Source organism: Anomaloglossus baeobatrachus, chromosome 9, assembly GCF_048569485.1.
Source record: "Anomaloglossus baeobatrachus isolate aAnoBae1 chromosome 9, aAnoBae1.hap1, whole genome shotgun sequence".
Classification (NCBI taxonomy): Eukaryota; Metazoa; Chordata; class Amphibia; order Anura; family Aromobatidae; genus Anomaloglossus; species Anomaloglossus baeobatrachus.
In genome coordinates, this window is record NC_134361.1 from 183384624 (window position 1) to 183402957 (window position 18334).

Below are 18334 nucleotides of genomic sequence, written 5' to 3' on the forward strand. Positions count from 1 at the left end.
TTCTCTTCTTTGAGTGCTTCCTACCTGTTTGTAATTCTTTCATGTGCCTCACCCCTGCTGGTCAGCTGATGTTCATCTGGGTCAATGAGACATGTATATAAGTACTGCACTAGGTCTATGACCGTGGTCTGTGTGCGTGCCTCTGGATAAGTGCCTCATAAGTGTCAGAAATATACCAGAAATGAACCAGACATGACCAGAAGGTAAACTTCAGCTCTTTCTAACCAAGTTTTCCACTGACACAACTTACTTGTTAAATCATATACTTACCACACTACCCCCACCATGTTCACCTATGCCCTCACAGTCTTTGCCCCTCTCCTCCTCACTCTCCTTCGCTATCCCCACACCCCAGCACCCTCTAAGCAAATATTCATCTCCCCGTCCCTCCTGCCTTCTCATCTGTCCTCATCTGCTGACCTACTCCTGAACCTCAGGTCGCTCCTAATATCGCGCAGACCATGCCGTCCACTCTCCTTCTCCCACCTGCTCTCCCTTTCTCTACTCCTTCTCACTGCTGGCGACATAGCCCCCAATCCTGGCCCCCCGTGGATGGTACACCCCTCTTTATCACCCACCCACCACTCTCCACATAATAGTAACTACCGCAATCTATCCAACATAAAAACTATTCCCCTCTCACCCACTCTGCCGCCCCCTCTCTCAGGAGCGCTCTGGAATGCCCGTTCAGTGTGTAATAAACTGCACATCATTCATGATCTCTTTACCTCTAGCAATCTATCCTTTCTAGGCATCACCGAAACATGGCTGACACCATCCAACTCTGCCTCCCCAGCTGCACTATGCTACGGTGGCCTGCACTTCTCCCACACTCCTCGCCCTGGCAATAGACAAGGTGGAGGAGTGGGCCTCCTTCTTTCTAACAACTACAACTTCACCACAATCCCACCTCTACCCTCCCTCAACCTGCCTTCCTTTGAAGTGCACTCTGTCCGAATCTATTCTCCCTCCAACCTCCAAGTGGCTGTCATATACAGACCCCCGGGCGCCACCACTGCCTTCCTCGACCACTTCTCTGCCTGGCTTCTACACTTTCTCTCTGCTGACATTCCCACCATCATCATGGGTGACTTCAACATCCCCACTGACACTCGCCAACAAGCTGCTTCCAAACTCCTCTCCCTTGCTTCGTCTTTTGGCTTAACTCAGTGGTCCACCTCTGCCACCCACAAAGATGGACACACACTAGACCTTATCTTCACCCGCCTCTGTCCCCTTTCTGACTTCACAACTTCCCCCCTCCCCCTATCTGACCACCATCTTCTGACCTTTTCAGCCCTGTCCTCCTCACCTACCCCCCCTGTCCAGCACCTAGCACATCCCCGCAGAAACCTTGCACACCTCAACATGCACACCCTCGCCGACTCTATCCTCCCACTGTCCTCCATATCGTCCCTCCACGACACAGACAGCGCCACCACTTTCTACAACACCACCCTCACATCAGCTATTGATTCAGTCGCTCCCCTTGTGCATGGCAGAGTGAGACGAATCAATAGACAGCCCTGGCACAACAGCCTCACTAAAAAACTTAGGCAAAGGTCTAGGGCTGCAGAGCGGCGGTGGAAGAAAACGCACTCCCAGGAAGACTTCACCACATTCAAAAATGCAATTCACACATTTCGTTCAGTCCTCACCTCTGCTAAACACGATTACTTCAGAAACCTCATATCCTCTCTAACACACAACCCCAAACAGTTATTCAACACTTTCAACTCCCTCCTTCGCCCACCACTGCCCCCTCCAACCTCCCTCATTTCTGCAGAAGACTTTGCCACCTATTTCCAAGAAAAAATCGACCTAATAAGGCAAGTCTTCTCTGCTCAGCCACCACAACCCCTTCATGTAGCTGACCACTGCCCCTCCCCCATAAACTTCCTCCCCACCATCACCGAAGGAGAGCTTGCACGTCTGCTCTCAAAAGCGCACCTCACCACCTGCGCACTTGACCCCATGCCATCCCACCTCCTTCCCAACCTCACCACCATCCTTATTCCAGCCTTAACCCATCTCTTCAACCTATCTTTAACGACTGGAACCTTCCCCTCTGCCTTTAAACATGCAACAGTCACACCTATCCTAAAGAAACCTTCCCTCGATCCAACCTCTACTACCAGCTACCGCCCCATATCACTACTCCCACTTGCCTCAAAACTCCTGGAACAGCATGTCCATGCTGAACTTTCCTCCCACCTCTCCTCTAACGCTCTCTTTGACAACCTACAGTCCGGCTTCCGTCCACATCACTCCACCGAAACTGCCCTGACTAAAATCACAAATGACTTGCTTACTGCCAAAGCGAACAAGCACTTCTCTATACTCCTACTCCTAGACCTGTCCTCAGCCTTCGATACCGTTGACCACTCCCTCCTATTACAGACCCTCTTTTCCCTTGGTGTCAGAGATCTTGCCCTCTCTTGGATCTCTTCATACCTCTCAAATCGCACTTTTAGTGTCTCCCACTCCCACACAACCTCTTCATCCCACCATCTCTCTGTTGGCGTCCCTCAAGGCTCTGTCCTAGGACCCCTACTATTCTCTATCTACACATTTGGCCTGGGACAACTCATAAAGTCCCATGGCTTCCAATACCACCTATATGCCGACGACACCCAGATCTACCTCTCTGGCCCAGATGCCACATCTCTGCTGTCCAAAATCCCGAAATGTCTATCTGCTATATCCTCCTTCTTCTCCTCTCGCTTCCTAAAGCTCAATGTGGCCAAAACTGAACTAATCATCTTTCCTCCGTCTCACCTACACTCTCCACCTGATCTATCTATTACAATAAATAACACCACGCTCTCGCCAGTACCCAAAGTTCGCTGCCTCGGAGTGACCTTTGACTCTGCCTTATCCTTCATACCACACATCCAATCCCTCACCACCTCTTGCCGTCTTCAACTCAAAAATATTTCCAGAATCCGCCCTTTCCTCAATTTGCAATCTACTAAAATGCTAGTGCATGCCCTCATAATCTCCCGCCTCGACTACTGTAACATCCTCCTCTGTGGCCTCCCTGCCAACATGCTTGCCCCTCTCCAGTCCATCCTTAACTCTGCTGCCCGACTTATCCACCTCTCTCCTCAATACCACCCCGCTTCTCCTCTCTGCATGTCCCTCCACTGGCTTCCAATCTTCCACCGTATCCAATTCAAACTTCTAACACTGACCTACAAAGCTGTGCATAATCTTTCCCCTCCGTACATCTCCGAACTACTCTCCCACTACACTCCAACACGTCACCTCCGGTCCTCCCAAGATCTCCTCCTCTCCTCCTCTCTCATTCGCTCCTCACACAACCGACTCCAAGACTTCTCCCGAGCATCCTCAGTCTCCTGGAACTCGCTGCCTAAACACGTCAGACTATCCCCTACCCTTGCAAACTTCAAATGGAACCTGAAAACGCACCTGTTCAGAAATGCCTACAATCTACAATGAACTCGCTGCCGCCCGACCACCGTGCGGAGCTGCCGCCCGACCACCGTGCGGAGCTGCCGCCCGACCACCGTGCGGAGCTGCCGCCCGACCACCGTGCGGAGCTGCCGCCCGACCACCGTGCGGAGCTGCCGCCTGACCTACACCCCACCTATTGTCTCCTCCCCATAACCCTATAGAATGTAAGCCCGCAAGGGTAGGGCCCTCTTCCCTCTGTACTAGTCTGTCTACTGTAACTTGTATACGTATTTTGTATGTAACCCCCCCTCTCATGTACAGCACCATGGAATTAATGGTGCTCTATAAATAAATAATAATAATAATAATAATAATAATAATGACATGTTGGAGCAGCGTGGAACAGTAGAGCTGATTATACCGGATGACATGTTGGAGCAGCGTGGAACAGTAGAGCTGATTATACCGGATGACATGTAGGAGCAGCGTGGAACAGCAGAGCCGATTAGACCGGATGACATGTTGGAGCAGCGTGGAACAGCAGAGCCGATTATACCGGATGACATGTTGGAGCAGCGTGGAACAGCAGAGCTGATTATACCGGATGACATGTTGGAGCAGCGTGGAACAGCAGAGCGGAATTAGCCGGGAGAATCACTTGAGTGAATGCCGCAGAGCCCAGAACAGCAGCGCTGAGTTTGTCAGGGGACCCACTTGAATGAATTAGCAGAGCCCAGTGGTGATCTAGCAGTATGGACACCAAACTATCTAAATATTCAGGTGGCACACTGCTGCCTGAATTGACCAAAGAGCATGAAATCAGAGTTGCAAGTAGTGTTTTCATAGTAGCCCAACGCACTCAGGAGCAAAGTGAAGTAGGTAGGAGAGCCCAAAGCTGGAGTCGCGACAGGTTAATAACAAACCCTTAGAAAAAAATATTTCTAAAGAAAGCTGTACATCTAATTCTAATGCTCTGCCCCAATAGTCCACAGTCATTTTAGGTAACTTGTCAAAGTAAGTAGTTGTGTGTGCACACAAGGAATGACACCATGTCTGGTTGGTGTATGACATGTATCATTATTTTTCCCTCTGTATGAGCATTTTTCAATTTACAGTTTTCTCTGAGCTAGTGAGTGGAGACTAGCTGTCATGATGGTTCCCAGTATACAATATACACAGACACGAGGGATTCGATCTCTCCTCTCTCTATGTAGCACATGTTCAGAAGCCGCATGTAGGACGCTATACAGTGTCACTCTGGGGATGAGATTAAAAAAAAAAAAAAAAAAAAAACTTACTGGAAAGCAGCAGCGGGGTCTGGTTGTGTTTCTCTGCTGCTCTCTCTCTTCTCCTCCCCTTCTCCACAGATTTTAATAGGCAGCGATAATCGGCTCCAACAGTGAGCTGGCTGGATGTCTTGCCTTGAATAAAATGGATTTTAGCTGCAATTTTGACTGAATGATCAACTCAAGAGTCAAGGGAAGAGTAAGAAGTGGCTTATAAGTGGAGAAAGAAGCATATTTCCCTAAGATATATACAAACTTTCTTATATTCGCCAATACTACTCTACTGATTTGTGCAAAGCTTGTTGAAATCTAAAACTGTAAGATGAAGAATGGTTGGAAACCTGGTTTATCTCCAACATCAAAGAGATGGAACCAGAAAATACAAAAGCCATGATCACTGTTGCGAGAGGATACAAGCCATTATGTATTGTATAGAAACCATCTTGTCTTATAACAATGTTTTTACGGTTCAGAAAACACTGATAGGCGGGGAGGTTTCTCATTTCTACACACACCCATGATCTACTGAGAGTTTCTGCTTTATTACATCAAGTGACCAGTTCTTCTAGTACCTCACACAAAGAAATTAACCATGGTAATTTCTTTGTGTGAGGTACTAGAAGAACTGGTCACATGATGTAATTCAGAAGAAACTCTCAGTACATCATGCATAGTGTGTGATGTATTGATTCCTCCAAGCGCTTGTAAAACAAATCTTAATAATTTGGAGTTCCAAGGTGATAGAAATATAGTATTTTTCTCACACTGTAAAGTGCAGTGACTCAGATGGTGGGTGTAGATACATTTAATGGAATACAAGAAGAAAATTAAAAAATGTATTAAATAACACAATAAGTATACAAGAGCCTCCGAGCCATCTCTGTGTTACCGCTGCCCTGGTAAATTAGAGAGAGATTGAAAGCGACATCTCTTCGAAGGTCAACTTGGTCCTCATCTATGCCCTGGAATAAGTAAAAAAAACACAAAATATTACTCTTGTTTGTTACTGATTGGAACATATTTCCGGCTAGGTCAAAATAAACCCCCCCAAAAATGAGTATCGATGACTGTACCGTTAACTGGAGTGGAGGCAGCTCGAGCGCCTGCTGATAATAGTAAATGGCGAGGTGTGTGAGACACATCTGGTGCAACGCACGGCCCACGTTATAGAAAGTCTCCTGGCAAGAGCCTCGTAAATCAATGTATTTATTCAAAAATGAGAAGCCCTAAAAAAAGAAAAAATGGGTATGGTGTTATTATCCCAAATTGTATACACAGCAGATATTACCCTGGAAAAAATATACATCGTTATATAGTAGACGCTCTAAGCTGCTCAGTATGTAATGCAGCCCATTAAAGGGAATCTGTCAGCAGGTTTTTGCTATATACCATGATGTAGGGGCAGAGACCCTGATACCAGCGATGTGTCACTTACTGAACTGCTGAGTGTAGTTTTGATATAATCCTGGTTTTCCTTAGCAGGGCTTGGAATGTTGAGCTCTATAACCCCGCCCACACCACTGATTGTTAGCTTCCTGTGTATACTAAACATTGTAGGCTCCTAATCAGTGGTAGGGGCTGAGTTACACAGATTAGCTGGACTGCCTGGCACATGACACCTAGTCCTTGCAGTGATAATCTCCTACTGATAAAACACTGATTGTAATCAAACTACAGCACACATCTTAAAAGGAAATCTGTCACCAGATTTTTGACACCTAATCTTAAAGCAGCATAACGCAGTGGCAGAGATCCTGATTCCAGCGATGTGTCACTTACTGGGCTGCTTGGTGGAGTTTTGATAAAATGACGGTTTAATCTACAGTAGGTTATCATTACAGGACTACTTGGCATGCTGCGGGTAGTCCAGCATATTCATGAGCTCTGTATAATTACTAGATCTGCAGCAGAGAAAACATTGATTTTATCAAAATGACAGCAAATGGCTCAGTAACTGACATCGCTGGAATCAGGGTCTCTGCCTCTACATTATGCTGGATTCATATGGTGGAGCAAAATCCTGCTGACAGATTCCCTTTAATAAGTGATACATCCCTGGAATCAGGCTCTCTGCCTCATGCTATTCTTAAATTAAATAGCAAAAACCTGCTGACAGAGTCTCTTTAAAAGGGACTGTCCACCTACGGGTTACAATTTGTTTCTTAATTGCATGTATTTTGTACTAAAAATACATTTTTGCATTTGGGTTTTATTTTAGGTTTTCCACGTCTTATCTTCTATAGCATTTGTGTTGCACTGTCTACGGCAGGTTGCAGAATGAGTTAACGGAGAATCCATCAGTGAGCCCACTATGACTGCCTGATGGGGCGTTTAACTTTTAGATGTCATTTTCCGAACTTCTCCCAGCTGATATCTGACCACAGAACACATCACATTTGATTCTGCTGAAAAAGAGGTCCTGTGAAAGCCAAAAAATGCAACGTTTTTAATGAAATCACATTGAAAAAAATTATTAAAAGTAAAAAAAAATAAAAAAATAATTGTCCCAAAAAGGTGGATAATCCCTTTAATTCTCAACTCCTAATATTATGCAATCATTATATTATATAGCACTGTGTTCTTGTACAGACACAAACAGCATTTGCTGTTTATTTAAATGTCGCTGTCCATCATTTATAATGGCTGGGTTTCTCGTTTCTCGTGCCTACAAAGCGATTGTGGGGTGCTGAGGGGTCACCGGGGCCCAGCTCCCTCTGTTATTTCCCCCCGCTCTGTGACGTCCATTCTTACCTGTACCAGCAGAGCATGTCTTTTCAGCACAAACCTCTGTGATGCCATGTGGACAAATGTTAATCCAATGCAGAGGCAATACATGGGATCGTCAGGCTTCATTCGATAGGCCTGCACGTACTGAGCTGCGAATGATCAAAGGCAAAGTCATTCTGATAGTTGAATACAAAAATTAAACTGTAAGAATAAATAAGAAAATATGTGGGATGAAATGGTGAAAAAAAGTGCTATTCTGCTATTGCTTTTACAGCATTTATTGTATGGCAAAAAATGACTTGGAAACGTGATTCTCCAGGTCAGTAGAATTACGGCAACACTAAACTTGCATATATTTTTTTTTATTATTTAAAGAAGCACTCCCATAAAAAAAAAAAACCATCTTCCTAATATTATGCAATCATTATATTATATAGCACTGTGTTCTTGAAATTGCTCATTTTGCCCTTCTACCCAGTTAATTCTTCTCTTTTCTATTAGGTCTATGACATCACGTGATTAAATAACGACTTGCTGATTCTTTCTAAGCTGTAGGTATCAACAGGAAGTCTCTTTTGATGAGTTATCATTAGAACTACAAAGAGACTAAATGGTATTTGTTAGAAGATATTAGTGGAAGACTAGGAAGACTTAAGGCGGCGTCACACGAGACGATATGAGCAATCGCACCCGCCCCCGTCGTTTGTGCGTCACGGGCAATTCATTGCCCGTGGCGCACAAAGTCGTTAACCCCCGTAACACGTACTTGCCTCCCTAACGACGTCGCTGTGGGCGGTGAACATCCTCTTCCTGAACGGGGAGGGACGTTCGGCGTCACAGCGACGTCACACAGCGGCCGCCCTATAGAAGCGGAGGGGCGGAGATGAGTGGGACGTCACATCCCGCCTACCTCCTTCCTTCCTCATTGCCGACGGGATGCAGGTAAGCGGTGTTCGACGTTCCCGGGGTGTCACACGTAGCGATGTGTGCTGCCACGGGAACGAGGAACGACCGGCGCGCAGAAGGAGGAACGATTTTATGAAAATGAACGACGTGTCAACGAGCAACGATAAGGTGAGTATTTTTGCTCGTTAACAGTCGTTCGGAGGTGTCACACGGTATGACATCTCGAACGATGCCGGATGTGCGTCACGGAATCAGTGACCCCGACGACGTATCGTCCGATCTATCGTCTCGTGTGACGCCTCCTTAAAAGTAGTAGAATCCAACAGGGAGGGAACAGGGATAAGATGACGGGCTAAAAACATAGCAGCTAAAAGATCACACTAAGTAATCTAGGATGGTGGTAAGATCTTTCTAAGCTCTATATAGAAAGAGGAAATCTTTTTTTCCCTGCATGCGTCATCATTAGAACTACAAAGTGACTGAATATACCATTGTTAGAAAATATTATTGGAAGACTAAAAGTAGTAGAATCCAACATGGAGGGAACAGGGATAAGGTGATGGGCTAAAAACAGCTAAAAGATTGCACTAATAAACTAGGATGCTGGTAAAATCGAGAGTGATAAAAAAACAAAGTGCATAAACTTGATGGAGAGTTCCCAGAAGGAGAATGACAACAGGAAGGAGATACGAGAGTGTCATGGGGAAGATGGGGGGGAAATTTTGGTTAAGTTTTAGGTACAAAAACTTTTCAAGAGGACAAAAAGTGAAAATGGATATCAAATATGTCAATGTACAGTTATTTGTGATTTGTATATGTTGTAAAATAATAAAAATTATTGTTAAAAAAAAAACAAAAACTACAAAGTGTTTTCAGTGATATGTACTTGAAGTTCTAATGATGAGTCATGCATGGAAAATAGACTTCTTGTGTCTACATGAAGCTCAGAAGGTTTCAGCTAGTCTGTTTTTAATCACGTGATGTGATTGACTGATTAGAAAAGGGAAGAATTAACTGGGTAGAAAGGCAAAAAAGAGAATTTTGTTTACTTACCGTAAATTCTTTTTCTTATAGTTCCGTATTGGGAGACCCAGACCATGGGTGTTTAGCTTCTGCCTCCGGAGGACACACAAAGTACTACACTTAAAAGTGTAGCTCCTCCCTCTGAGCTTATACACCCCCTGGTGAGCAGACCCAGCCAGTTTAGTGCAAAAGCTGAAGGAGAATAGCCACCCACAAGTAGAACAGAGCAAGAGTCGGAACAACCGGAGACTCTGTCCATGACAACAGCCGGTGAGAACACGCGGAACAAGAAAATTGCCAACAGGCAACAGGGAGGGTGCTGGGTCTCCCAATACGGAACTATAAGAAAAAGAATTTACAGTAAGTAAACAAAATTCTCTTTTTCTCTATCGTTCCTTTGGGAGACCCAGACCATGGGACGTTCCAAAGCAGTCCCTGGGTGGGAAAGAAACAGTATAAACTAAGAAGTAGGCAGAACCTAACTTCACAAATGGGCGACAGCCGCCTGAAGGATGCGTCTGCCCAAGCTCGCATCTGCCGAAGCATGAGCATGCACTTGGTAGTGCTTCGAAAAGGTATGCAGGCTAGTCCAAGTGGCAGCCTGACAGACTTGTTGAGCCGTAGCCTGGTGCCTAAAAGCCCAAGAGGCACCGACAGCTCTGGTCGAATGTGCCTTGATCCCCGGCGGGGGAGGCACCTGAGTACTCTGGTAGGCGTCCGAAATGGTCGATCTAATCCAACGGGCTAAGGTCGGCTTAGAAGCAGAGAGGCCCTTGCGCCGACCAGTGGTCAGCACAAAAAGAGAAGCGCACCTCCTAAGTGCAGCGGTGCGAGACACATAGATCCGGAGAGCACGCACCAGAACCAGAGTATGCAGCGCTTTTTCAAAGCGATGAACAGGAGCCGGACAAAAGGAAGGTAGAGTAATGTCCTGGTTAAGGTGGAAAGGAGAGACCACCTCAGGAAGAAAGTCCGGAGTCGGACGGAGAACCACCTTGTCTTGATGAAAAACCAAAAAAGGTGACTCTGATTTGGCTGCGCTCTCTTCGGAGACTCTCCTGAGGGAAGTTATGGCCACCAGAAAGGCCACTTTCTGTGAAAGACGATACAAGGAAACATCCCTAAGAGGCTCAAAGGGGGGTTTCTGCAACACCGTGAGAACCAAATTAAGGTCCCAGGGATCCAAGGGCCGCCGGTAGGGCGGAATGATGTGAGACGTGCCCTGCATGAAGGTGTGGACCTGAGCCAGCCGAGCGAGACGTCGCTGGTACAGGACTGACAGAGCTGAGACTTGTCCCTTGAGAGAGTTGAGGGACAGTCCTAGCTGCAGACCGGACTGTAGAAAAGACAGAAGGGTCGGCAAGGAGAAAGGCCAAGGAGGATGGTCGGTAGAGCGACACCAGGACAGGAAAATTCTCCAAGTCCTATGATAGATCTTAGCGGAGGAAGACTTACGGGCCCGAGTCATAGTAGAGATGACTTCAGGAGGAATACCAGAAGCCGTCAAAATCCAGGACTCAAGAGCCACGCCGTCAATTTGAGAGCCGCAAAATTCAGACGGAAAAACGGACCTTGCGAGAGAAGGTCTGGACGGTCCGGGAGACACCACAGCATCTCTACGGACAGATGGAGAAGGTCTGGATACCAAGCTCGCCTGGGCCAGTCCGGTGCAATGAGGATGACTTGACGGCCCTCCATTCTGATCTTGGGCAGGACTCTGGGCAAGAGCGCTAGAGGGGGAAACACGTAGGACAGACGAAACTGGGACCAGTCTTGAACCAGAGCGTCTGCGGCGAATGCCTGAGGATCGTGGGAGCGAGTCACGTAAACAGGAACCTTGTTGTTGTGACGGGATGCCATTAGGTCCACGTCCGGAGTGCCCCATTTGCGGCAGATTGACTGAAATACTGCCGGGTGCAGGGACCACTCGCCACCGTCCACGGTTTGACGGCTGAGATAATCTGCCTCCCAGTTTTCTACGCCAGGGATGTGGACTGCGGATATGGTGGACCCCGAGTCCTCCACCCATTGAAGGATGCGTTGTACCTCCAACATTGCCAGGCGGCTGCGTGTCCCGCCTTGGTGATTGATGTAGGCAACCGCTGTCGCATTGTCTGACTGGACTCGAATGTGCCTGCCCGCCAACAGGTGGTGAAAAGCTAGGAGAGCTAGAAGCACAGCTCGGGTTTCCAGCACATTGATTGAAAGGGCTGACTCGGACGGAGTCCAAGTGCCCTGCGCTCTGTGGTGGAGACATACCGCTCCCCAGCCGGATAGACTGGCATCCGTGGTGAGGATCACCCAGGACGGGGCCAGGAAGGAGCGCCCCTGGGACAGAGAGAGGGGCCGAAGCCACCACTGAAGAGAGCTCCTGGTCTGTGGCGACAGAGCCACTAACCTGTGTAAGGAGGAAGGCCGCTTGTCCCAACAGCGGAGAATGTCCAGCTGCAGGGGGCGCAGATGGAACTGGGCAAATGGGACAGCTTCCATTGACGCCACCATTTGACCCAGCACCTGCATCAGACGCCTGAGGGAAGAACGGCGGGGCCTCAGCAGAGAGCGCACTGCCAGTTGGAGGGACTGCTGTTTGACTAAGGGCAACTTCACAAGTGCCGGCAAAGTCTCGAACTGCATCCCTAGGTACGTGAGACTCTGGGTCGGAGTCAGAGTGGATTTGGGCAGATTGACCAGCCACCCGAATTGGGCTAGAGTGGCGAGAGTGAGCGAGACACTCCGCTGACAGTCTGCGCTGGATGAAGCCTTGACTAGAAGGTCGTCCAGGTAAGGAATCACTGCCAACCCCTGTAGGTGCAGAACCGCAATCATTGCTGCCATGACCTTGGTGAATACCCGAGGGGCTGTGGCCAACCCGAAGGGGAGAGCCACAAATTGGAAATGATCTTCTCCGATTGCAAAACGTAGCCAACGCTGGTGTGAAACTGCAATTGGCACATGCAGATAGGCATCTCTGATGTCGATGGACGCTAGGAAATCCCCTTGGGTCATTGAGGCAATGACTGATCGCAGAGACTCCATGCGAAAGTGCCGCACCTGAACATGCGTGTTGAGAAGCTTGAGATCCAGGATAGGTTGGAATGTACCGTCATTTTTGGGGACTAGGAAGAGATTTGAGTAGAAACCTCTGAACCGTTCCCGGGTGGGAACTGGTACAATTACTCCGTTGGCCTGCAAGGATGCCACGGCCTGTGAGAAGGCGGCGGCCTTGGAGCAGGGGGGGGTTGAGAGAAAAAAAGGGAATTTTGTTTACTTACCGTAAATTCCTTTTCTTCTAGCTCCTATTGGGAGACCCAGACAATTGGGTGTATAGCTTCTGCCTCTGGAAGCCACACAAAGTATTACACTTTAAAAAGTGTAACCCCTCCTCTCTGCCTATACACCCTCCCGTGGACCACGGGCTCCTCAGTTTTGGTGCAAAAGCAGGAAGGAGAAAACTTATATATTGGTCTAGGGTAAATTCAATCCGAAGGATGTTCGGAGAACTGAAGACCATGAACCAAAAGAACAATTCAACATGAACAACATGTGTACACAAAAAAACAACCGGCCCGAAGGGCACAGGGGTGGGTGCTGGGTCTCCCAATAGGAGCTAGAAGAAAAGGAATTTACGGTAAGTAAACAAAATTCCCTTTTTCTTTGTCGCTCCATTGGGAGACCCAGACAATTGGGACGTCCAAGAGCAGTCCATGGGTGGGTAAAAGAATACCTCAATAAAAAGAGCCGAAAACGGCCCCCTCTTACAGGTGGGCAACCGCCGCCTGAAGGACTCGCCTACCTAGACTGGCGTCTGCCGAAGCATAGGTATGCACTTGATAGTGTTTTGTGAAAGTGTGCAGACTAGACCACGTAGCTGCCTGACACACCTGCTGAGCCATCGCCCGGTGCCGCAATGCCCAGGACGCACCTACGGCTCTGGTAGAATGGGCTTTCAGCCCTGAAGGGAGCGGAAGCCCGGAAGAACGGTAGGCCTCGAGAATCGGTTCCTTGATCCACTGAGCCAAGGTTGACTTGGAGGCCTGAGAGCCCTTACGCTGGCCAGCGACAAGGACAAAGAGCGCATCTGAACGGCGCAGGGGCGCCGTGCGAGATACGTAGAACCGGAGTGCTCTCACTAGATCCAAAGAGTGCAAATCCTTTTCACACTGGTGAATTGGATTAGGGCAAAAGGAAGGCAAGGAGATATCCTGATTTAGATGAAAAGGGGATACCACCTTAGGGAGAAATTCCGGGACAGGACGCAGAACCACCTTATCCTGGTGAAAAACCAGGAGGGGGCTTTGCATGACAGCGCTGCAAGCTCAGACACTCTCCGAAGTGATGTGACTGCCACCAGGAAGGCCACCTTCTGCGAAAGACGTGAGAGAGAGACATCCCGCAGCGGCTCAAAAGGTGGTTTTTGAAGACCCGTCAGGACCCTGTTAAGATCCCAGGGTTCCAACGGACGTTTGTAAGGTGGGACCATGTGGCAGACCCCCTGCAGGAACGTGCGGACCTGCGGAAGCCTGGCTAGACGCTTTTAAAAAAACACGGAGAGCGCCGACACTTGGCCCTTGAGAGAGCCGAGGGACAAACCCTTGTCCATTCCAGATTGTAGGAATGAAAGAAAAGTGGGTAAGGCAAACGGCCATGGAGGAAAACCGTTATCAGCGCACCAGGATAGGAAGATTTGCTAAGATCTGTAATAGATCTTGGCGGACGTTGGCTTCCTAGCTTGTCTCATGGTGGCAATGACATCCTGAGATAACCCTGAAGACGCTAGGAGCCAGGACTCAATGGCCACACAGTCAGGTTGAGGGCCACAGAATTCAGATGGAAAAACGGGCCTTGTGATAGCAAGTCTGGGCGGTCTGGAAGTGCCCACGGTTGACCCACCGTGAGATGCCACAGATCCGGATACCACGACCGCCTCGGCCAGTCTGGAGCGACGACAATGGCGCGACGGCAGTCGGACCTGATCTTGCGTAGTACTCTGGGCAGCATCGCCAGAGGGGGAAACACATAAGGCAGTCGAAACTGCGACCCAATCCTGGACTAAAGCGTCCGCTGCCAGAGCTCTGTGATCCTGAGACCGTGCCATGAAGGCCGGGACCTTGTTGTTGTGCCGTGACGCCATGAGATCGACGTCCGGCGTTCCCCAGCGGCGACAGATCTCTCGAAACACGTCTGGGTGCAGAGACCATTCCCCCGCGTCCATGCCCTGACGACTGAGAAAATCTGCTTCCCAGTTTTCTACGCCCGGGATGTGAACTGCGGAGATGGTGGAGCCTGTGGCTTCCACCCACTGCAGAATCCGCCGGACTTCCTGGAAGGCTTGATGACTGCGAGTGCCGCCTTGGTGGTTGATAGGCTTTGTTGACACGCCACCCGAGAAGGGGCCCTGACTACGAGATCGTCTAAGTAGGGGATCACCGAGTGGCCCTGAGAGTGCAGGACCGCCACGACGGATGCCATGACTTTGGTGAAAACCCGTGGGGCTGTCGCCAGGCCGAAAGGCAATGCCACGAACTGGAGGTGTTCGTCTCCGATGGCGAAATGCAGGAAACGTTGATGTTCGGGTGCGATCGGCACATGGAGATAAGCATCCTTGATGTCGATCGATGCTAGGAAGTCTCCTTGTGACATCGAGGCGATAACCAAGCGGAGAGATTCCATCCGAAACTGTCTGGTTCTCACATGTCTGTGTAGTAGCTTGAGGTCCAGAACGGGACGGAATGACCCGTCCTTTTTTTTGGCACCACGAACAAGTTGGAGTAAAATCCGCGACCACGTTCCTGATGGGGAACGGGAATCACAACTCCTTCGATCTTTAGAGCGGCCAGTGCCTGAAAAAGTGCGTCGGCCTGTGCGGGGGGCGGAGAGGTTCTGAAGTAACGAGCCGTAGGTCGGGAGCTGAACTCTATCCTGTAACCATGAGACAGAATGTCTCTCACCCATCGGTCTTGAACATGTGGCCACCAGGCGTCGCCAAAGCGGGAGAGCCTGCCACCGACCGAGGATGTGGCTAGGGGAGGCCGAGAGTCATGAGGCCGTCTTGGAGGCAGTGCCTCCTGCGGCCTTTTGGGGACGTGACTTGGACCGCCACACATAGGAGTTCCTCTGGCCTTTCTCCGGCCTGTTGGACGAAGAGGATTGGGGCTTGGCGGAGGGACGAAAGGACCGAAACCTCGATTGGATTTTCCTCTGCTGAGGTCTCTTAGGTTTGGACTGGGGTAAGGAGGAGTCCTTTCCCTTGGATTCCTTAAGAATCTCATCCAATCGTTCGCCAAATAAACGGTCGCCAGAAAAAGGCAAACCAGTTAAGAACCTTTTGGAAGCAGAGTCTGCTTTCCATTCGCGCAGCCACATGGCCCTGCGGACTGCCACGGAGTTAGCAGATGCTACAGCCGTACGGCTAGTGGAGTCCAGGATGGCGTTCATGGCGTAGGACGAAAAGGCTGATGCCTGAGAGGTCAAAGAAGAAACATGCGGAGCAGAATTCCGTGTGACAGCATTAATCTCAGTCAGACAAGCCGAGATTGCTTGGAGAGCCCACACAGCCGCAAAGGTCGGGGCGAAAGACGCGCCCGTGACCTCATAGATAGACTTCACCAAGAGCTCTGTCTGTCTGTCAGTGGCATCCTTCAGGGATGAGCCATCGGCAACAGACACAACGGACCTAGCAGCCAATCTGGAGACTGGAGGATCCACCTTGGGAGAGTGTGCCCAGCCCTTAACGACTTCAGATGGAAAGGGATAACGCGTGTCAGTGTGCCGTTTAGCAAAGCGCTTGTCCGGGACCGCTCTGGGCTTCTGGACAGCATCCCTGAAGTTAGAGTGATCAAAAAACGTATTGCGTGTACGTTTGGGGAACCGAAATTGGCGTTTCTCCTGCTGAGAAGCCGACTCTTCTACAGGGGGAGGCGGGGGTGAGAGATCCAACACCTGGTTGATGGACGAGATAAGATCATTTACTAAGGCGTCCCCCTCAGGTGTATCAAGGTTAAGGGCGAAGTCAGGGTCAGAGCCCTGAGCTCCCACGTCCGCCTCGTCTTCCTGAGAGTCCTCAAGCTGGGATCCCGAGCAGCGTGAGGAGGCCGGGGAAGAGTCCCAGCGAGGCCGCTTAGCCGGTCTGGGACTGCGGTCCGGGCAGGAGTCCTCCGCCTGAGACCTAGGGGCTAACCTGGGAGCGCGCTGCGGCGCGGACCCAGAGCGGCCTGGAGGAGACAAGCTAACAGGGGCCGGGGCCTGTGAAGGGCCCGGTCTGGACTGCAAAGCCTCCAGGAGCTTAGATGACCATTTGTCCATAGACTGTGCAATGGATTAAGAAAGTGACTGAGAGAGTTTCTCAGCGAAAGAGGCCAACACCGGTGACTCTGTCCCTGCAGCCTGCTCAGGGGGAGCAGGGGGATCTACATGAGCCGAGGGGCCCACAAGTGCCCGAGGCTCCGGCTGAGCAAGCGAGGCAGGAGTCGAGCATTGCTCACAGTGAGGGTATGTGGATCCCGCAGGCAACATAGCCCCACAAGAGGTACAGGCCGCGAAAAAAACCTGTGCCTTAGTAGCTTTGCTCCTTGTGGACGACATGCTGTTGTCTCCTAGGAGAGTGACCAGTGAGGGTATATGGGAAAAGGGTATACAGCCTGACCGAACAGATATATATATATCTATTATATATATATATATATATATATATATATATATATCTATCTATTCCGGCATCCTAGGGGGACCAGCACCGGTGACCGGTGTGGCTTACCGACCGCTAACGAGCGGAGTGTGTCCTCCAGATTCCCTGTCGTGGATCCCCCGGAGCTGCAGAGCTGTGTAACTGAGTAGCTTTGCTCCTTGTAGAAGCATCCACCGGCAGAATGCCAAAAAATGGCCGCCAAAGCTCTCAGGGGAGGAGTGGGGCCGAGGGCGGCGCCAGCAAAGAGCGGGAATCTGGGGTCCCCACAGTGGTCAATGAGGGGGGAGGGAGCCATGCAGGATGCTCCAGCCCTCACATCCGACGTCATGTCGGTAATCCCGCCCTTACCCCTGACAGGCAGGCCCGGGGGCGGGATTTTGCGACTAGGCCGCGGCGAAGCCGGGGACTAAATTTGAGGCCGCGCCCGACAAGCAGGCACGGTCGGCGCGGAAGTCCGCCGGGCTCCTCAGTTTTACAACAACCGCGGCTTCCGGGAAGAAGGTGCGCTCCCTGTACAGTCCCCCCATGGGGACACAGAGTACCTTCAAGATGCAGGGCCCGGTCCCTGGGGTTGAAGAGGCTCCGGTCCGGCAGGTTCCACCAGGGGCTGCGGATGGAGCACGGTCCCAGCAAATGGATGACCGCTCAGGATCCCACTTCTCCCAGAGCCGCATAAGGGATGGTGAAGGAGACGGCATGTGGCTCCAGCCTCCGTACCCGCAATGGGTATCTCAACCTTAACAACACCGCCGACATAGTGGGGTGAGAAGGGAACATGCCGGGGGCCCCATCGGGGTCCTCTTTTCTTCCATCCGACATAACTATGTATGAGAATGCATGAGTGGATGTGTGCCTCCTTCCACACAAAGCATAAAACTGAGGAGCCCGTGGTCCACGGGAGGGTGTATAGGCAGAGGGGAGGGGTTACACTTTTTAAAGTGTAATACTTTGTGTGGCCTCCAGAGGCAGAAGCTATACACCCAATTGTCTGGGTCTCCCAATGGAGCGACAAAGAAAATCTGTTTGGCGGTCTGGAAGAGAATTCTATCCTGTAGCCGTGGGAGATGATATCTCTCACCCACTGATCGGAGACGTGTTGAAACCAAGCGTCGCCAAAGTGGGAGAGCCTGCCACCGACTAAGGACGTTGCTGGGGCGGGCAGATAGTCACGAGGAGGCTGCCTTAGTGGCAGCACCTCCTGCGGTCTTCTGTGGACGCGCTTTTGGGTGCCAGTTGGATTTCTGGTCCTTGGCTGAGTTAGTGGACGAGGCCGAGGGCTTAGAGGACGACC

General features: G+C 50.1%; 1 protein-coding gene across 1 annotated transcript in view; it reads right to left on the minus strand.

Annotated features, from left to right (window-relative positions):
• Positions 1-5492: 5492 nt before the first annotated feature.
• GTF3C3 (general transcription factor IIIC subunit 3) overlaps positions 5493-18334 on the minus strand; it is a 111952-nt gene continuing 99110 nt past the window's right edge. Inside the window, exons 17-19 of the mRNA XM_075324096.1 lie at positions 7455-7579; positions 5777-5929; positions 5493-5665 (exon numbers count right to left, since the gene is read on the minus strand). Of these exons, the coding sequence (XP_075180211.1) occupies positions 5543-5665; positions 5777-5929; positions 7455-7579 (401 nt within the window). The 3' untranslated portion in view covers positions 5493-5542. The remainder of the gene's footprint in view (positions 5666-5776; positions 5930-7454; positions 7580-18334) is intronic.